Source organism: Serinus canaria, chromosome 1 (genome assembly GCF_022539315.1).
Source record: "Serinus canaria isolate serCan28SL12 chromosome 1, serCan2020, whole genome shotgun sequence".
Taxonomy (NCBI): Eukaryota; Metazoa; Chordata; class Aves; order Passeriformes; family Fringillidae; genus Serinus; species Serinus canaria.
Genome location: NC_066313.1, coordinates 94,718,914 through 94,737,319, shown reverse-complemented (window position 1 = coordinate 94,737,319; position 18,406 = coordinate 94,718,914). Strand labels below are relative to the sequence as shown.

The 18,406-nt window shown below is 37.7% G+C and overlaps 1 protein-coding gene across 3 annotated transcripts in view; it reads right to left on the bottom strand.

Annotated features, from left to right (window-relative positions):
* The window catches only part of WWC3 (WWC family member 3), a 98,886-nt gene that overhangs the window by 59,443 nt on the left and 21,037 nt on the right, over positions 1 to 18,406 (bottom strand). For all 3 annotated transcript variants that reach the window (XM_009089644.4, XM_030234452.2, XM_030234453.2), the window contains exon 2: positions 2,572 to 2,681. In XM_009089644.4, the coding sequence (XP_009087892.2) occupies positions 2,572 to 2,681 (110 nt within the window). The remainder of the gene's footprint in view (positions 1 to 2,571; positions 2,682 to 18,406) is intronic.

The window sequence follows — 18,406 nt, the reverse complement described above, 5'->3', positions numbered from 1 at the left end:
AACAAGATGGAGATCAGGGTTGGAAGCACCATTGAGATTTACAGAAGATTCTTCTGTTCCTTGGTTTTTTTCTAGTTTAAATGGAAAACTATTGCCCAGAAATCTTTTTCTTGCTTCCTGGGTAAACAAACATAGCAAAAGACTTAGAAAAAAAATCAGAAGTATTGCTGTTTTCTTTTAAAAGGTGCAAGGGCAAAAAGCTTGAGAGAGTACACAAAACATGAGAGGTTCCTGGTAAGTGTAAGTGTAGAAAGACTCTCTTTGAATTATCCCTTGCATTTTCTCACAGTATTTCTTAACACTGAAGCACTTCTAACTGTTTTGTCGATTAACACAGAACTCCAATGCTACATGAAGCATTTAACCCAGTCAGCCACAAAAGACAACCCAAATGTTTTTTCCCGAAGCTGCCATTCCAAGTGGTTTAGACGTACTCATTTCAGAAAAACATTTCTTCAGCTCCAAGCCCATCTCCTCCACTTGTCTGACACCTACTCATGATGCACATGATTGTCTACTCATTAGTTCTCACTTCTACAAAGGAAATGTATGCAGTCTTGATTGGTACTTTGTTTATCCACAGTTTAAAAACTGGATCAAGTGTCCAACTAATTTCTGAATAATAATTACCCAGCTATAATATCAACTCTGTCTTCCCTCTTATTATAAATCTTGCTGGTATATGAAAGCACTGTATTAGCCTAAGGGTGACAAACCCATTTCACTGTGACGGTTGAATTACCATTTAGGATAATATCTGTGGGCTGCAAGTAATTAGTTATCATGAATGAGGCCAATTTTGCAACCTTGTTAATTGTTGAATGATTACTTTTACTCAGTTCAGCATTGTCCGTATGAAGCTTCTATCCCTCTGTTTGTACATTAACTTTATTTCATACCTAATTTGATTAGCTTTACTTTTCCAGACCTATTAATATTCATCTTTTCTTTCTGCCTACCCACTGATCATTTGGGAACTCAACTGCTCTTTGCAAAGATTCTCTTCTACAATTTTTGCTCTCAATTGCACAGAAAAAAACGCAAGCTAGATCTGACATGCCTACAATGATTAATACCCCTTCTGAAGGTTCAAACTTGAAGTCTGTGGTAAAGCTGCTAATAACAAAATTCAAAAAGCAAAAGGAAGCCCTGTTTTTGCATGTGATGGTGATTGTTATTCCTATGACAGTGGCCTATCAGTAGCTTTTTTAAGGCATTACAATAGGAATTCATGTTCTACTCATTTTCTGCAGGGACTCTAAACCCACCTGCAAATTAAAAAAAATACAAAAAGAGTTGGCAATACCTTAATTTTTTTAAAAAAATATATGCGTTCATGCACATACTTTGGTGTAAGTGCACTCCATTACTGCACTCCAATGTGATCCTCACTTCTTATTAGATTTCAACACTAGTAAAGTTAGCATGACAACAATCCTTAAACTAATACTTTTTTTAAACACAGAGTTATTCTAAGGATTACCTAACAGAATGTATTTATTGCCTTTGAATTTTCTTGTCTATCTATCCTTGTGATTAATGTATTAACAGCAGTTCAAATTTTATCATTTAGTTAATGATCTTTCTTGAATTTCACAACAAATAAGTTCATGTATAGGTCAAACGATACCATGGGAATATTTATTATTCTGTTGTTTAGGTTTTTTAAGGCAAGTAATTGTGAAACCACAATACACAAGTAACTCCAATGATGGCTGGAAGCCCAAAATTATTATTACACTTTCATTTTTTAATTGACTAGATTTCAAGTAGATAGTATTGAGGTTGGTTTTTCAGATTATACTATTTACCATGGCTGTGATAGCCCATGTAACTCCTTTCTTCTTTTCTTAGTCCCACCAAATGCCAATTCCCACAATACTGAAAGCATTCGCTCAATGGCGATAAGAAGCTTAATGATAGCATAACAGTAACAGCAGCAGCAGTACAAAGCTATAAAGATAAGACTTTTTTTTTAAAAGTAGAACTGGCAAATGTGCCACAGTGATGATACAAAGCTCAGCAATAGTCCAAAAGGGAAAGTGTTCAAAATTACTTTCCAAAAGACACAACTGTTGGCTTTTTTATAGCATTTTGTACTGTATTAAAATATAAAATATATATTGTTTAAGCAAGAATGAGATTACTGTCTTTCACAGTGCTTCTGATTAAAAATCAGCACACTTCTCTCAGAATGTATTTTGGTTTTCAATGCAGAAGAGTGAACTATGGATGACAGGAAAAATAGGAAATGTAAGAATATAACACAAAAATCTTTCTGACATATGACAAAAAGCAACAACAAAATTACTAATACTTCACAGTATGACCAAGCAAACCAAAATATTTTGATACACTACTGTTCAACCACAGGTTGCAAAATTCTTTACAAGTGGAATTCTTTACATTTCTGCCCCCATATGAAAGATAAGGAAACATGTTCAGCAAGAAATTATTTGCATACATTTTCTCACTGTAGCACGAGGTGTATAAATGGTATAGGAAGCAAAGTTAGTGGCAAGAGTAAACACCAGCTTGCTAGCATTCCTCAAAACAATCACGTCTACTCACGATTTATGTGGTCCATATAATAAACTCCAATCTGTTGATCGTAAACAGTTTCCCATCCTAAAGGAAGCTCATCACCAACACAGTCAGCAAATGTCAGTGGCTTTGTAATCCTGTAAAAATAAAAATAACACAAATAAATACAAAAAGGTGCAGAGTTTACAATGCAATGAATGTTATTACATGTTTTGAAGATATCTTCACCAGTTGATCAAAAAACTAGTTATGCTACTTAGGAATGTGCTGATGATAATTACAAACATACAGTTTCAAAATAAATTTTCATTTAAATACGCTGACAGACACTCCCCAAACAGGTAAGACAAGCTTCTCCCCTCTAGTTTCTATGTATAACAATTTAATTATAATGGCATGCAGTCCTGCCAGTTCTTCTCCCATACTGCAAAGAACATAAATGTGAAGCTGGAGTTCACCACTGCTGAAACTACTAGAAGCTTTATAGGACCTAACTTCTTTCGGGTGGCAATGTAACAAAATTGTTTGTCTTTAGAAAAATAAATATAAAATTCAAGACAGCACTTCATAACAGACTTCCTCTTTTCAATTATGCATTTCCAACTATTAATGATATTCTCTTGGTCCAGACATGTCCAAATTACTTCCTCTCCCTCAAAAAGAAGAGAAAAACAAATGTCTCTGAAAAATTTTGAAGCAATTAGACCAGAAATAGTAATTAATAAGTAACAGCATCACTATGTAGCACCTTAAAATATCACAGCCCTTGCTAGACAACGTCTTAATAGATCAGTGGGTAATATAAAACTGGAACAGCCATGTCAGTGTTGACAGGGACACTGAAAGTACTCTGTTCTATATTATACAGAAAGACTCTAAACCAACACTGCTCTAGAACAGCCAGGTATATAAAAAACTAGGAAGAATAAATTATACAAATATAAAAGCCTTTATGCTCAGTCTAATCAGGCTTATTACCCAAATATTTATTTTAATCTTTACTTAACCCCTAGGATAATGTTTTCTCTAAAAGCCATCACAAAATTCATTTATTGAAAAGTAACTAATAAAATAATTTCAATTACACATGGGATATAGATACAACACCTTCCTCATACATTTTTTTAGGCACTTCTAATACCCACAATGATGACAACTTTGCAAACATTTAAAACATGCATTAATTTAGGGATTGACTTAAGCTGAACATAATCTATAGCATTATACTGTTTCTTATACTTCCACTTTTATGTTATAATACCCAGTTAAGGTTTCCTGACACCAGATTTGGACTATGCTTACAAATACACTGCTGAATGGAGAGACCATTAGGACTCATAATTGCCCTTCATCTGATAACACCTGTATAACACAGGAACTTTGTCTGAACTAAAGTCTGCCTGTCTTTGAACTTGGAAGTGCTTTTCCACCACAAAATAAAACAAACCAGAACAATCCAGTGGTAAAGACTTAAAATGATGGAAATACTACTACAGCTACATTCTAGCTTGCCCAATGGTACAGTAAGCAAACCATTCGACCACCAACAAACAACACAAAACTTTGCACACAGCAAACAGAAAAACTGTATTTACCTGCCTGCTGAAACTATTTTAAAATTATTGAGATGACAGTGTTCAGTAGCAGAATAATTTAAAAAATACCCTCTTACTCGTTTCAATGTTGTCTTTCAACAGCTCTGCACAACAGTAGGAAGACCAAGCTACTCAGGCCAAATAACAGCTTGATCCTTCGGTTGATTCTCCAACATGTATAAACAGTTTAACAAAAAGATGTACATAAACTTGTGCACCACTATTTAAAGTAAAAATTTTCCATTACTGACAAATATGTAGTTTACTCACGTAATTATGCAAATCCAGAGACACTCTATTCAAGAAAGAAAATGTTACTAGGAACTGACATAAGCACTCTCATTAATTCATCTAGCAGTCAGGCAGACCAGATATTGCCAAAATACTCCTGATCTCCCTGGAATTCGGTCAAATATTAAACATAGAAAGTGCAGCATTTTTTCTTAAACTCCCATGGTCTTGTTCTGAAGACATAATGTTTACAATTTCTCAAAGTAGTCTAGACATCAGCTCCTAAATTACCGCACTATAGACAAGATTTTCTTTGGAATGAGTTATGAGACTTTCTTGCCTGTTACACAAACATACCCTCACCCTTTATTCATAAATAAAACCTGCACATGATACTCTAACCTTTCACACTACAAAAACTTTAATTCAATGCTCTCTGTGATCCTGCCAGGACTCAGACTTGCAGGACGAGGACAATGTTCACTTTTTGGAAAGGGGAGACTGAAGAAAACCAATGCATCTGGTCTAACCAGTTTTCATTACAGCATTATAAAAGCATGTGTGAAGAGTTTAATTAATAGTTTTGAAGGAAAACTTGTAGGGAAAAAAAACCCCAAAACATAAAAAGCTGTCTTCCAGATATTCATACCATTATTAAGTTGATGTTGCTCTTTTTAAACTGTAATCAAAGTTGCTCCAAACTGGATTCCCTTCAGACAAAGCACAATGTCATACAGACTCAATCCAGTCACATTTACACCTATGTAGTTGGACCTTGAGCCAAAGACACAAAACTAAGAATTGGAAGTTTCTGCCTGTGTTTTGCACAGCTTTGACGAAGTGAACTGAAAAACTACCTTCCTGGTTTAACCAGCACAACTCTGAGGACAAGATTAGTTTCTGGCCTGTTAAGGAAACTAGGGTTTTTCAAAATAACAAAGACAAAATGGAAGAGATGCAGATATCTACACTGGACATCAGCCACAAATTACAGCAGTTGACTGCTGAAATTGAGTATCTTCTGTAAATACTGCTTTACCCTCTGGGTTTGTTCTTAATTAGGTTCTATAAAATAGAAGAGATCTTTTCTACTTTTTTATGAAAAACTGTACAAGGTACATCGGTTAAAACATTTCAAAGTATTGAAATAAAAGTGAAAAACTTTTCAAAGCATTATAAAGACAAAGACACAACAAAAATGCTGCCATCTTTGATGAAACAAAACACAGGGCTGTTCCGAACTGTGCTATTCACAGTAAAGAAAAACTAAGGCACTTATCTGATCAGGGTACTAAACAATAACTAACACACTCACCCATGATCACCTCCTGTTTTCGCCAAAACAACTGGCAGACACTAATAAGAAGGTTCTGAACTTTCAGCTGAAGATGAAAATCCTCTGGGACCAGTTTATGGCATTAAGTTTTTGCAGCCACTGGACCTACAGGCCAGGTACAAGTAACAACTCTCCACGGGGAACAATTCTACACAGATCAAAAAACCAACCTAAACGTCAGATTAACTGACTTTATCCTTTCCAAAAGTAATGATACTCTTCAGTCCTTAGGCACCTAATCTTTTGTGACTCTGAAACCCTTCAGAAGCAGATACAGAATCACATAAGAAAGCTTTCATAATCCAAATACAGTATATCAAGCCCAGGAGCAATGTCATGCACCTCAGATCTGCCACTTCTGACTCTGCCCAAATTATATGTTTTCATCAAGAAGAAATAAAAGCCAGGTACTTGCATGCAACCCAACAGACACATCCGAAAACGCAAGTTTATTCACATTTTATCTGCATCAATTACCAAACTTAATAGTTAGAATACAGAAATCAAACTGTAAAATAAGTTTTTTTCTCCTCCTTGCATACTTATTTTGTATCTGTATCCACTACAATACAAAGAAGGATCCCACAACACATTATTACAGCTTTCTGAATATGTGGCAGCAAAAGAAGTATTTCTTGAATGCATCTTTCCTCCACATGCAGTTCATGGAACTGCATGTGGAGGAAAAAAGGCATTAAAAGATAATGGATAAATACATTTTAGAAAATTTACTTCAAAAGTGCTTTCAGCTTCAATTACATTGTTAACAGCATCTAATTTCAACCCCCTCTTTTCCCCCACAGATAGAGTACAGATAGAGTAGGGCAACTTCATTGTCCTAGACCTTCAAAACCAGAACCAGATCATTATAAGCACAAGGCTTTGGAAAATATTAGATAAGATCCTCAATCTTCCCATGGCCCTGATGTCACATTAGAGGACCCTGGCTGCTTGAAATCCCTAGGTCTAATTAAGTAAAACTTCCCCTGGGAGGAACTAAATAAAGACAAACACAGCCTGCTTTTCCAAGATCTTGAACAGGAAATCGAAAAGGTGTTTCAAAGTAGAAACTGTTGTAAACTAGTTGCCCTCCTTTAAACAATGCCTAGACACCTAAATTACATACAAGGTCACCACATCTTTCAAAGTGGGCCTCGATTAAGAGGAAAGCACTAACCACGAGGGCTAATTATGAAAAAGAATCACCAAGTTCTGAACAAAAATCACTGTCTGTAGGAGACAGAGAGAGAAGGATGCAACAATAGCAGCTGTCAACAGTGTTTTTAATTTTGTTTCTGATTTTGGTCAGGTCCAACAGAAGCAAAAAATATAACAAAATAACAAAATTTGATACACCTCCACAAACAACTAGGAGAAAAATTTCCTTAAACCAGATCTCAGTCTGCATTGTCATCTAATGGGATAGATGTTTTTGCCTGACAAATGCAGATACAGAAACTGTTTTACTAATTTACTAGGAAACTGCATTAATTCACATTAGAGATCTGAAGAACACCACGTAATTTAAAAATGATTAACAGAATAACTAGAAAAGAATTAGCAATCTGATAAATCTAGCAATAGTTTCTCCAAGGAAAGTATTATGCCAAGTATATTACTGAAGTGTCACAAGGCAAGAAAGAGAAAAGGCAAAATGAGAAATCATGCACACACTTTAAAGCTTTCAATGTTTTTTTCTTACCTCCTTTCAAACGTGAATTTAAGTTATAGATATTGTTATAAAGTTCAAATAACCCTCTTGTCTTATAGCATGGTTCTTATTCCCTCCAACTGCACAGAGAGGAAAAAAAATCAAGAAAAAAAATCCCAAACAAACCAAACCAAGAAATTGAGAAGGAATGGAAAATTATTCTTTTGTTGTTTCACATACACTGGCAAGAAGAGCTGCTTATACTGAGGGGGAGAATGGGAGGATTGTTATTATGTTGTTTTAACAAGTTACACTGCAGTCCTGGAAGCACTTCGACATCTTCCACCACCAAAGCTCTGGCCTGGGCAGCAAGACCATCTCTGTGACAGAGAGGGTCATCACAGCTGTGCCGTGACTCCATGCAGGCTGCCATCCCAAACAGGCACTGCCCAAAGCAGGGCAGGGACACGGCTGGGACACGGCAGTCACACACTGCCCAAAGCAGGGCAGGGACACGGCAGGCACACACTGCCCGAGCATGGCAGGCACACTCTGCCCAGCTGCCGAGGGAAGGAGCTTCCTCCGCAGGGCAGGAACAGGCTCGAGTCAGACGCACGCAGCCTCACCCGGGGCAGCACACGCCAGTCGGGCACGGGCCGCACGCAGCAAATGCCACCGTGAGCTCCAGATCCACTGTTACAGCACTCTGGAGTACACCATGGTTTTCCTCCTCGTCTGTCCTCCATCCACTCAGCTCTCTGCAAGCAGCCAAGTCATAAAAATGAACTGGATTTTGAAATAAAGTTTGGCAAATTACATACCAACTGCTTAGTCAAAAGTACAACAAAGTTCACCAAACTATATGTATCTTTTCAAGATACAAGTTTCTTTTAACCTTTTTCTTAATCCAATTTACATATCTTCATTTTACTATATGATTTAAACTCAGTCTCTGGATAAAATAACTCAATGAACATCTATTAAATTCTTCCTTAAAATAAATCCACAATACAGATAGCCAGACTGAAACTTACATGAATAAAATTCTGTGCTCAGGACAAAGAGTTAAAGAAGGTAACGTGTTCAGAGTCATTGCTGGGATACATTTCCCTTAGGAAAAAAAAAAAGGTACCCTGCAGCAAGGAAATCACAGCACCAACTCTTCCAAAGGTCACTTGATATTCAGTCTTTTTAAGACCACACTGTATTTTGCATCTATTTATGTTGTTATTATTATTATTATATTTCATTATTTTCTTTTTTTTCTACAGCAAATAAACTGACGATTGAGTGTTAATACTGTCTAATCAGGGTATTTACTTCAATTTACAAGCCAACAGAGCACAAATCAATGTGCAAAACACAAGGCACAGGATGGCACTAGCTAGCCATTTGTACAGATTTTGTACATCAACATCTTGAAGTGTGAGGAAAATGTATGATCATTACCAGATCATTTTTTAAACTTAAAATCTTAATAATGAGATTTTGTGAAGCAAAGTGTATGTAAAGCTACACAGCTAAGAGAGAACCTATATGATTTGTTGACTTACAAGAAATAACAGAAGCTTACATTGTCTATAAGCGCCTCTAGAAATGTACCCAAGAACACCCTCTTACCTTTCACTATTCTAGAAAAAATAAACATTTACTAGCAAAGCAACAATAGTCAAATAACACACTTTTGTTTTTACCCTTTCTCATAATCTCCAAAACCAAAACAGCTGAAAACTGGCTTAGTATGTTGAAACATAAAACGCTATGTCCAACTGCAGCTCTCGCATTTCTTGTCGGACTGCTCAAGAACTGCTGAAACAGTTCCACACAAGCAGCCAAGTCTTCCAGCAGCTATGATCCATATCCAAAATCAGAACACAAATATTATGGGAAATACTTGCTGAAAATATTTCATGTACACAATGAAAATGCCTTTCTCAAAAATCACAGCCAGGTTAAAAGTCAATGCTTTTAAGAAAACTATTTTTGTATCTGCAATTTATTGTGGTTTTTTACAGAGGATAAACAGTAAAAAATGGGCAGAGGGATTAAGTAGGACTGTCCATTAATGCTTTAAAACTTATTTGGCTTGTGTACACATAGATAGCCCTGAAGTGACCAGCAACTGTACAAAGCCACCAACCATATCCTAAGATTAACAGTGGGGTAAAGACAATTACTGAAGAGTCTGGCTGAAGAGAAGCAGACTGGACAGCTGATGACTTGACATCTAGATCAGAAAATAGACAACAGTATATATGGAAGCTGGGTATAAACTGTAAGAGGAAAACAGTACGGATGTGTGGCAGATAAGACAGCTAAGGAGGGAAAATTAGGAAACTACAGTTTCTGATTTCAAATTCCACCTTCACACTGAATATGCTCTTTGCTAGAAAGAGTAACATGCAAAATATTTACAACTTTTCTTTTGCCAGTGCTACTCGAAATTCTCTAAATATTTACAAGATCTTCTCCAGGACTTCCGTAACGTGTAAGACTCCAAAAAAAGCCTAAAACCAAATTAGTAAGACTCAAAAGCCTAAACTAAACAATAAAGAAAATTTAACAGAGAATTTCAAAATTCAAGAAGCAATCTGAATTCTTCCACTTGTATAAGACGCCTAACATGACATCACATGTGTCCAGACACAGCACAGCTTTGGAACAACCAACTATGCAGTGTTCTAGTTTCACTGACTCTGAAGCCACATTTATAACTTTTCTCCAAAATCTGTGCATTGTAGCATTTTCCAACTATATCTGATTGATAATCAAGGTCCCAGTTAGTAAAGGCCAGGCACATAGTTATCTATTTATTTCTTCCATCCTACAAATCACAATTCTGCAACCTTCTCTTGGAGACAAGCAAGTCATTGAGCTGTCATATTTCTATGTCCTCAGAATATATTAAAACCCATTTCTATGTTCAGTTCTGTCTAACAAAATGCCTGACAGTTGTAACCTTAGTTTAGCAAAGACTGCTCTGGTTTGAGAATATAAATTTCCAGCTAGCTTATTTGACCACCATCTGGCCCATCAGTTAACAAAACCATTGTAGAACAGTCAGTGGGAGAGGTGGTAAGTGCTTCACCCTTACACAGAGGAGTGTTCATGTGCTTGTGTGTAAGAGTAGCCTGTACACAGAAAATATTCACTTCCGACTGCCGGTCACCACTTCTGTATGCAACTATCAGATGAGGAGGAAACACCTGCACTTTCCTAATGGAAGTCACCCGAGCAAAGGTGAAAAAGTGCATCTGGCAAGATCTTACCAGCAAGTTCTTAGTAATAAGCATTTTGCACATGAACAAGAATCATGGGAGGAATTCAAAGCAGGAAGAAAATGTAGCAGACAGGAAAACGGTCCCCAGCAGAAAAATGGGACATAAAACTCCAAATTCAAGTCCATGAAGCTCCACATGTTAGAAAAAAGGAGGCACCAAAAGAAGCTTTACATCTCAGTAAGAAATAAAATGGTCTCAAATGATGCAAGACACTATCATGCAGTTGGATACTTCCTGAAGACTCTTGCATGATCATTCAAAGTTTACACTAAAACAGATTAGAACATCCTCACTATTACATTGCCTCTTTCACTACTAGTTTATTAAAATGGGTTGGCTATAACTAGTACTGCTTACTAGTGCAGTAGAGAAGTGTAAAGTTCTTCAAAACTGTTTGCCCATCTACTAAATTCTTTTGCAAACCTCAGGTGTCCTATAACCAGAAAGGTAATGATGGTGTAATCTATCTTGTTACCTTCAAGTCTGACCTTGCTAGACTAAACTTTTCTTCAAAATTTTGACATCTACGTGATTGTCCCAAACATTATAACAAAGATTTTTCTAACTTTCTAACAGCCAATGGTAATTCAAGTTTTTGTACATTTATAATGGCTATCTCTTCAACTGCTGAAGGTGTTCCTCTCCCTTAAATTTATCATTCTTCTTTATCAATTACCCAGAAATAACTAAATATATATGTGTGTGTATGCATATACGTATATGTGCACACATACACACACAAGTGATGTGTCCACACAATGTATTGATTTAATGGTCTAAACACCATTCAAGTGTCAAATGACTGAAGCTTAACTTAGACATTCTTCAATAAAGAAAGCACTGTGAAACATTTTTGGGAACTCTTTAAACCACTTTAGACAAGTCTTAGCAACACAGAAAATCTTACATTAACTGGCAGCCTTTGGGCTGACTAGAAGGCAAGTAGTTGAGGATGCATAGAGGTTAACTTTAGAATCTTAAAGTATAAATGCAATTACAACCCAATGGATGCAGGACTGGAAGGGATACAATCAAGTTCACAGACAATACAAAACCAGGAGGAGCTGCTGACTCCCTCAAAGACAGGGAGGACCTGCACAGACCTTGACAAATTAGGAGAGATGGGCAATCACCAACTGTATGAAGTTCAACAAGGAAAAGTGCCAGATTCTGCACTTGGGATGGAACAACCCTGGATGTATGTACAGACTGGGGGAATGAGAGGCTGGAAAGCAGTGCCAGGAAAGAGACCTGGGGGTCCTGGTCAATGGCAAATGGATCATGAGTCAGCAGTGCCCTGGCAGCCAGGAGGGCCAACCCTGTCCTGCGGGCATCAGGGACAGCATGGCCAGCTGGGCAAGGGAGGGCATTGTCCTGCTCTGCTCTGCACTGGGGTGGCCTCACCTTGAGTGCTGGGGGCAGTTTTGGATGCTGCAATGTAAGAAAGATACTAGCAGGCATCTAAAGGAGGGCACAAAGATAGTGAAGGGCCTTGAGGAGAAGGAAGCCATATGAGAAGAAGCTGAGGGCACTTGGTCTGTTCAGTCTGGAGGAGACTGAGGGGAGGCCTCACTGCAGTTTACAGCTTCATAGTAAGGGAAAGAGGATGGGCAGGCACTGATCTCTCCCTGTGGTAACCAGTGACAGAACTCAAAGGAATGGCCTGAAGTTTCATCACAGGAGGCTTAGGTTGGATATTAGGAAAAGGTTCCGTCAGAGGGTGGTTGGTCACTGGAACTGGCTCCCCAGGGAAGTGGTCACAGCATGAAGCCTCACACAGTTCAAGAAGCATTTGGACAATACTCTTGGGCACACAGTGAGACTCTTGGAGATAGTTCTGTGCAAGGCTGAGAGCTGGACTCTATAATCCTTGTGGGTCCCTTTCAACTCAGCATATTCCATGACACTGTGAAAAATCTCTCTCATACACTAAGAAGGTCCAACATTCTGAAAACATGCCAACAAACATCAGCTAAAGGGATTTTTTATTTCTGCAGTCTGAAAGAAACAATGTTTTAGAAAAGGCTATAGCTAATGTTCCCCTACAGATAAACTGAAGTATAATGACAATGGAAACAGACATCCATGTGCCTATATGCACAAACAAGACCAGCACTACTCTGAGTGAAAATTTAGTTAATTTGATGTTTTAAAATATTTTAAGCACCAATCATCAAAAAACTTACTATACTTGGAGTATATTCAAGGAAGTTTTTCTGAAATTATTTTCATGAACCTATTTGCACCAATAAGTTCAATTATATTATTAAAAAGAAAACATATGTTGAAAGTTACCAGAAACCATTTCTACAGAAATTAAGCAGAAATTGACAAACAATGGGAGGAAAAAGTAAATGCAACTGGCCTGAGGAAAAAAAAAACAGTTGGAAAAATACATATTCAAGAGACCGTTCTTTTCAAGTCTTGGAACAAAGTGATGTGTAGATAAGTGCCAAAAGAATATGCATACCATGACTTCACATACATCCTATTCAAAACAAATTGTGAGGTAAAACAATAAACAAAGGCCTCACACCCAGAAAAGTCTACAATGCCAGCTAATATTAGAAATTCAAGACAAGAGTTTCTCATTTAATCTTTCAAGACAGCTTTTCTCTTCCTTGTCTTTCAACACACTTGAAAATCTGTTATATTCATCCTGTATTTTTCCTAAAAGTACCACATATGGCATTTCTCAAACATATTCAATTATCACATTCCTGGAAATTTTATGGACTCTTTTGTACCATTTCTATGTTATGTCTTCTAACATGCTACTGAGCTGTCACACACTGACTTCACCTGTAAAGCAGAGAAATTCTGCCTTGTAAACGGCCACAGCTCTGGCCCCAAGCCCCTCCCAGTGAGGTGGGTGCCCATGGGCACAGAGGGAAACCTGGAACCAGAGAGGACACTACACCGCACTGCAGCAGCCCCTGCCCAAGCTGCACTGCAGATCTGCAAGGAAAGCTTTCCAGACTGCTCCTCTTCTCAAGTTCTGAACTACATTAATAAAGCAATACTTTATGTGAGGGTGAAAGAGTGTAAATACTGTGACATGCACACTGCATCCAAGGGCACTGTTTCAATCATTTGCCTGAACAGTTACAAAGCCTGATGTAGCACTAAGCAACTGAGGTGGAAATATGTTGACAGGATCTTTGATGCTTTTGGTTTTCAGAGTCCATTTCTCGCAAGCACTGATCTACAGCACTTGCCTCTACTTAAGGTTCTTCCACTCTACCAGAAGTAACAGACCCTTAGTCAAGCATAAATGGACGCATGTTTCAGCTGCCTAGAAGTGGTGATTAGTAACTATTGTATATGTTACCATCCTCAATCTACCCATGTATTTCAAAGCTCCATATCTGAAGTGGAATTACAAAAACAATTAATGATTGCCTATAAGATATTAGAAGTGGTCTAAAAATAAACCCATTAAAGAGAACTGTGCTTAAAATATGACTTATTTTCCAAACATAATCAGGAGATCTAACAGAAGAAATTGCATCTCCCTAAAACCTTTGCTGCTTTTATACCAATGGAGCAACAACCCCCCCGCAAAGTAAAATAATTTCTTTAGGCCAAATAACTGACTAAGGTAAAAAGCAATGGTTCTCCAACGATTTGCAACCTTGCTATACTTCCTTCTCCACAGCTCACTCTTTGCCTTTAAAATTACAGATACAGCTGTCAAGTTATTTACACTTTATGACACGTTAGTTTATGTAATTCCTAAAGTTTTGATTCTCAAGAGTCCCAATCTACCAACCACAAACAGAAATTCATGTTATCTACATATATATTGTTAACATAGATGTGGAGAAGATTCGCTAAGACATGCACTTAAAGTCTTAGAAGTGCTTCCACACTCCAGGTTAGCACCCTTGTCAGACAGTAACTTTCAAGCTTTTAGGAAAACTTAGCCCAGCCCCTGTTCTCCCAATAAGCAATTATCCTACTTTAATAATCAATCCCCAAATACACCTGCTTTCTACAGTCTTCCTTAATGCTGACCTTGCAAATTAATGCAGTACATTCCCCAATTAATATTAGTAATTTTGTAATATATCCCGAAGTCAGTTTTACAGATTTATGTTCATCTGAACATAAGGTTCTGAACATTTTTAAGAGATTGAACTTACAAATTTTGATGCTATTACTTCTATGGTTGCCAGTAGTTGTACAATGTATTATATATGAGCTTCTAGTTAGACTAATAAAGTAGTTCCCAATAAGTAATACAAGGAATTACTCATAACTTCATGCTTTTACATATATACAAGAATAAAAAATACTTCGTGAAAAAATCCAGAGAAGTCCAGTGAAAAAATGTACTTCTAATGAATTATAATAATGCAGTATGAAAAAAAAAAAACTTAGAAGAATCTGCTCAAACCCAATGCAAAAAAACACTTTAAACTCTCAGAAAAATTAATTTTTTAATATATGAAAATAAATCAAACCATAAAACAGCACAAGCAGTGTTGGGAATTATTTTACAGTATAAAATTTCACATATACCAGAAAATGGGAAAGTAAAAAGCAGTAAACAGGAAAAAAAGCACCATTATAGAAGACTGACCATGCCATCAAACCAAGGGTGATCTTGATTTGAACATAACTGAACATCAACAAATACAACTTCATTAAAACAGCAGCAGAAATCTGATTAAATTTACAGTAAGATGTTGAAGAGCCTTTAACAGTAGATGGCCTCCTCTTCTTCCGCCCCATCTCCCATGACGGAGAAGGTTAAAAATAGAGGCTTCCGTTTCCTTAGATTATTTCACTTTAAACTTTTCTAGAGCACTGAAATAGCTACTTTGCCAGCTTCCTACATTTGTGTTAGAAAAGGAGTGTTAAAAACACACATTTACAGCAACTCAGGAAACTGGCTTCTGTGGTTTGCATTATTATTATCATTTGTAAATGACAAGCCTCTCTAGAAGTGGGAGGTATCTCTTGCAAAGTCTCCTTTTGGATGTTGCTCACCCAAAGGTCCCTTGCACCACATAGTAACATATTTTGGGAATAAGCTGTACTGGCATATTTTTCTATATTTATGCATTCCTTTGCAGTTAGTAAATGCAGATATTTTCAGTGCACAGTGCTCAGTTCCCCATATCCAAAAGCAGCTCCACTACTAGGAAGCTAAGCTTAAGAGCTGTAGCTTCAGCTCCCTCCCTCCCTGCCCTGAGCCTTTGAGGAACTCAGACACGGGAAGCCCCTAACTTCCACCATGGCAGCACAGAGCAGCCCCAGCTGTCCAGGTCCATATTTCAAGGTCAAAAAGTCACTGTCATCATCTAATTCAACTACAAGCCACAAAACTTCAGCCGGTAATCCTTGCACCAAGCCCAACCTCATGGGTGACTTGGAGCATACCTTCCCCAGTGACAAGAGAAGAATTTGTAAATACTGAAAAAATGTACATTGCAGAATAAACATCTGAATTCTTTATCTGGAAGCACTGAGTATCAACAACCAAAAAGTAGCAGGAATCTAAAGTCTGCTGCAATATGATGTTGTATCATCTGCACATTACTATAAAGCCGTGCCACCCATTCATTAGGAAGTCTGGTATGCTTCGTTAGGCATTCCCTCATTAGGCAATTTTTTATTGCTTTTTATTCTGCTAGAGTGGAGTTGCCTTGGCTGAAGTTCTCCCTCCTGAGGGTGTGCCTCCTTCTCATCTCTTGTAAGAGTCAATTAAAACAGCTCTGCCAGTTGAAACAATGAAGCACAGGAAAAATGCTGTTCAGTCCCTCCCCAATCCCCTGCTTCTATTCTTGTATCAGTCTCCCAGATAATCTCAGCACGGCTAACCCTGGGACCTGAATTCTGTAGGTATTCTACTACTTCCAAGGAAAAACATTCACGCCTGGTGAAGGTACAAGGGAATTGAAGAGGGGAATATTGTTGCGCATGCTCATCATAACTCTGTGAAGCACAGAAGCTCAGGTCTTTGCAGATTTTTAATCTCCACTGAACACATTCCAGCTTGTCAGGATCTCTCTTGGCCACACAGCCATTTAACTCCAGTGTTCCAGGACATCCAAGAGGATTGCTCCTCTTTTTTGCAAGGAGCAGCTCCAGAAAAACAATTCCAATACAACCCTGCTCCTTCCAGGGAGAGACTAGGAAGTCAGTTTCTCCTTCCAGTCTCAATATATCCCCTGTTAGCACCTGAACATCACAGAGGAAAAAAAGGAAGCAGACACAAAGGGATGAGGGACATGGGAACCAGATACTGGAAGAAGAGGCAGTGCCAATCAGAAAGCAATGAATGCTACAAGGAAGCACAGCGAGAGGAGTAGGATACACAAGGAGAAAGATTAACAACAGAGCTCAAACAGAAGAGACTGACCCGCAGCAGTGTGAACCGGACACAGCCTATCTGCCTGGACAGGGAAACAAAGTAGCCTCTACATCCTTCAGGTCTGAGACTGCACACGGCTCTGTTCTCTTCTGTGCTCTCCAACTATACAATAAATAACACCTGCAGTTTTAGATGAAAACTCAATTAACAGCTTGGTACCACTCAACTGGAGAGATTCCTGCTACCTTCCAATGCGTCCCCCTCCACTGCCCTAACCTGCACAATCCCATCACTCCATAGCACAGCTACTTCTAACACTCATCTGACCAGACAGTAAACCAAGAGTAGGTATGCTTCAATTCACCAAAACTTCAAAAAAAGTAATGGAGAAAGGGGAAAGTAGCAATTTGTCTGGGGGGTTGTCCCTGGAAACTGAATGGAGTTTATTTTGCTATCAGATGAGCAGACAAGCAATGTAGAAAAGGCATGAGGTGAGCAAGATCTACTATTCGTAACAAACTACTAGCCCAGCTTGCACTTAGCCTCACTCAGACTGGGGGGCGGGGGAGGGGGGAAGAAAGAAGAACCAAAAAACTCACCCAGATAAAAATCAGAACAGCCACATAAAGACAGCTTCACAACAATAACAATGCGGACATGAATTCTGCTATTTTATAATCTTGGTCTATGCTTGACTATGCAATTTTAATAAATATGAAAAAAAACACACAGATGCATCACAAAAACTTCTCAGGAAGAAAACACTAAGGCACCAGGATCCATACGTTAAAGAGCCTTCTAAAGTTTGGAAGAAGAACACAGTCTTTTTCAAAAGTTTCTGAGAAACTCAAGTATACAGCAAATGAAAAACTAAAACCTCAAAAGCACCTCTGAATATACACTGCTAGACAGTGGTACTGTAGCCCCTTGGAAGAGTAATCCCCAATATAAATACTTCCTTCAGAGCTCATGAAAGGTTAAGACCTAACAACATAAGAGAATGACACAGATAACATGTTTGGGAATCAACTAATTAATCCATTTACCTATTAACATGGTTTAAAAAAGTACCAAATAAACCCAAACACATGAACTGTGCAGGAAATAACTAGATATTCATTAAGGAAATTAACTACTAAAATATATTAAATGACTGACTGACCAAGCAATCATTTTAAAAAAGTGTGCAAATGAAACAAGCCACTGCATTTTGATGTTGCATCCTCAACTATATATTCACTAAACACTATTTTTCATAGTAATTGCTATTTAAATCTCTTCCCAGCTTCTCTTCTTTTACTGATATAAGATCAAGTCTATCTTTAATACAGAAAGCACTTGCTCACATGCAACCACAGAAAAGCCACAAAGACATCAGAAATGCAGATTAAATGAACAGCAGGAAAAACTGAATTAGGTAAAGAAAAGCATCTACATTTCCATGAG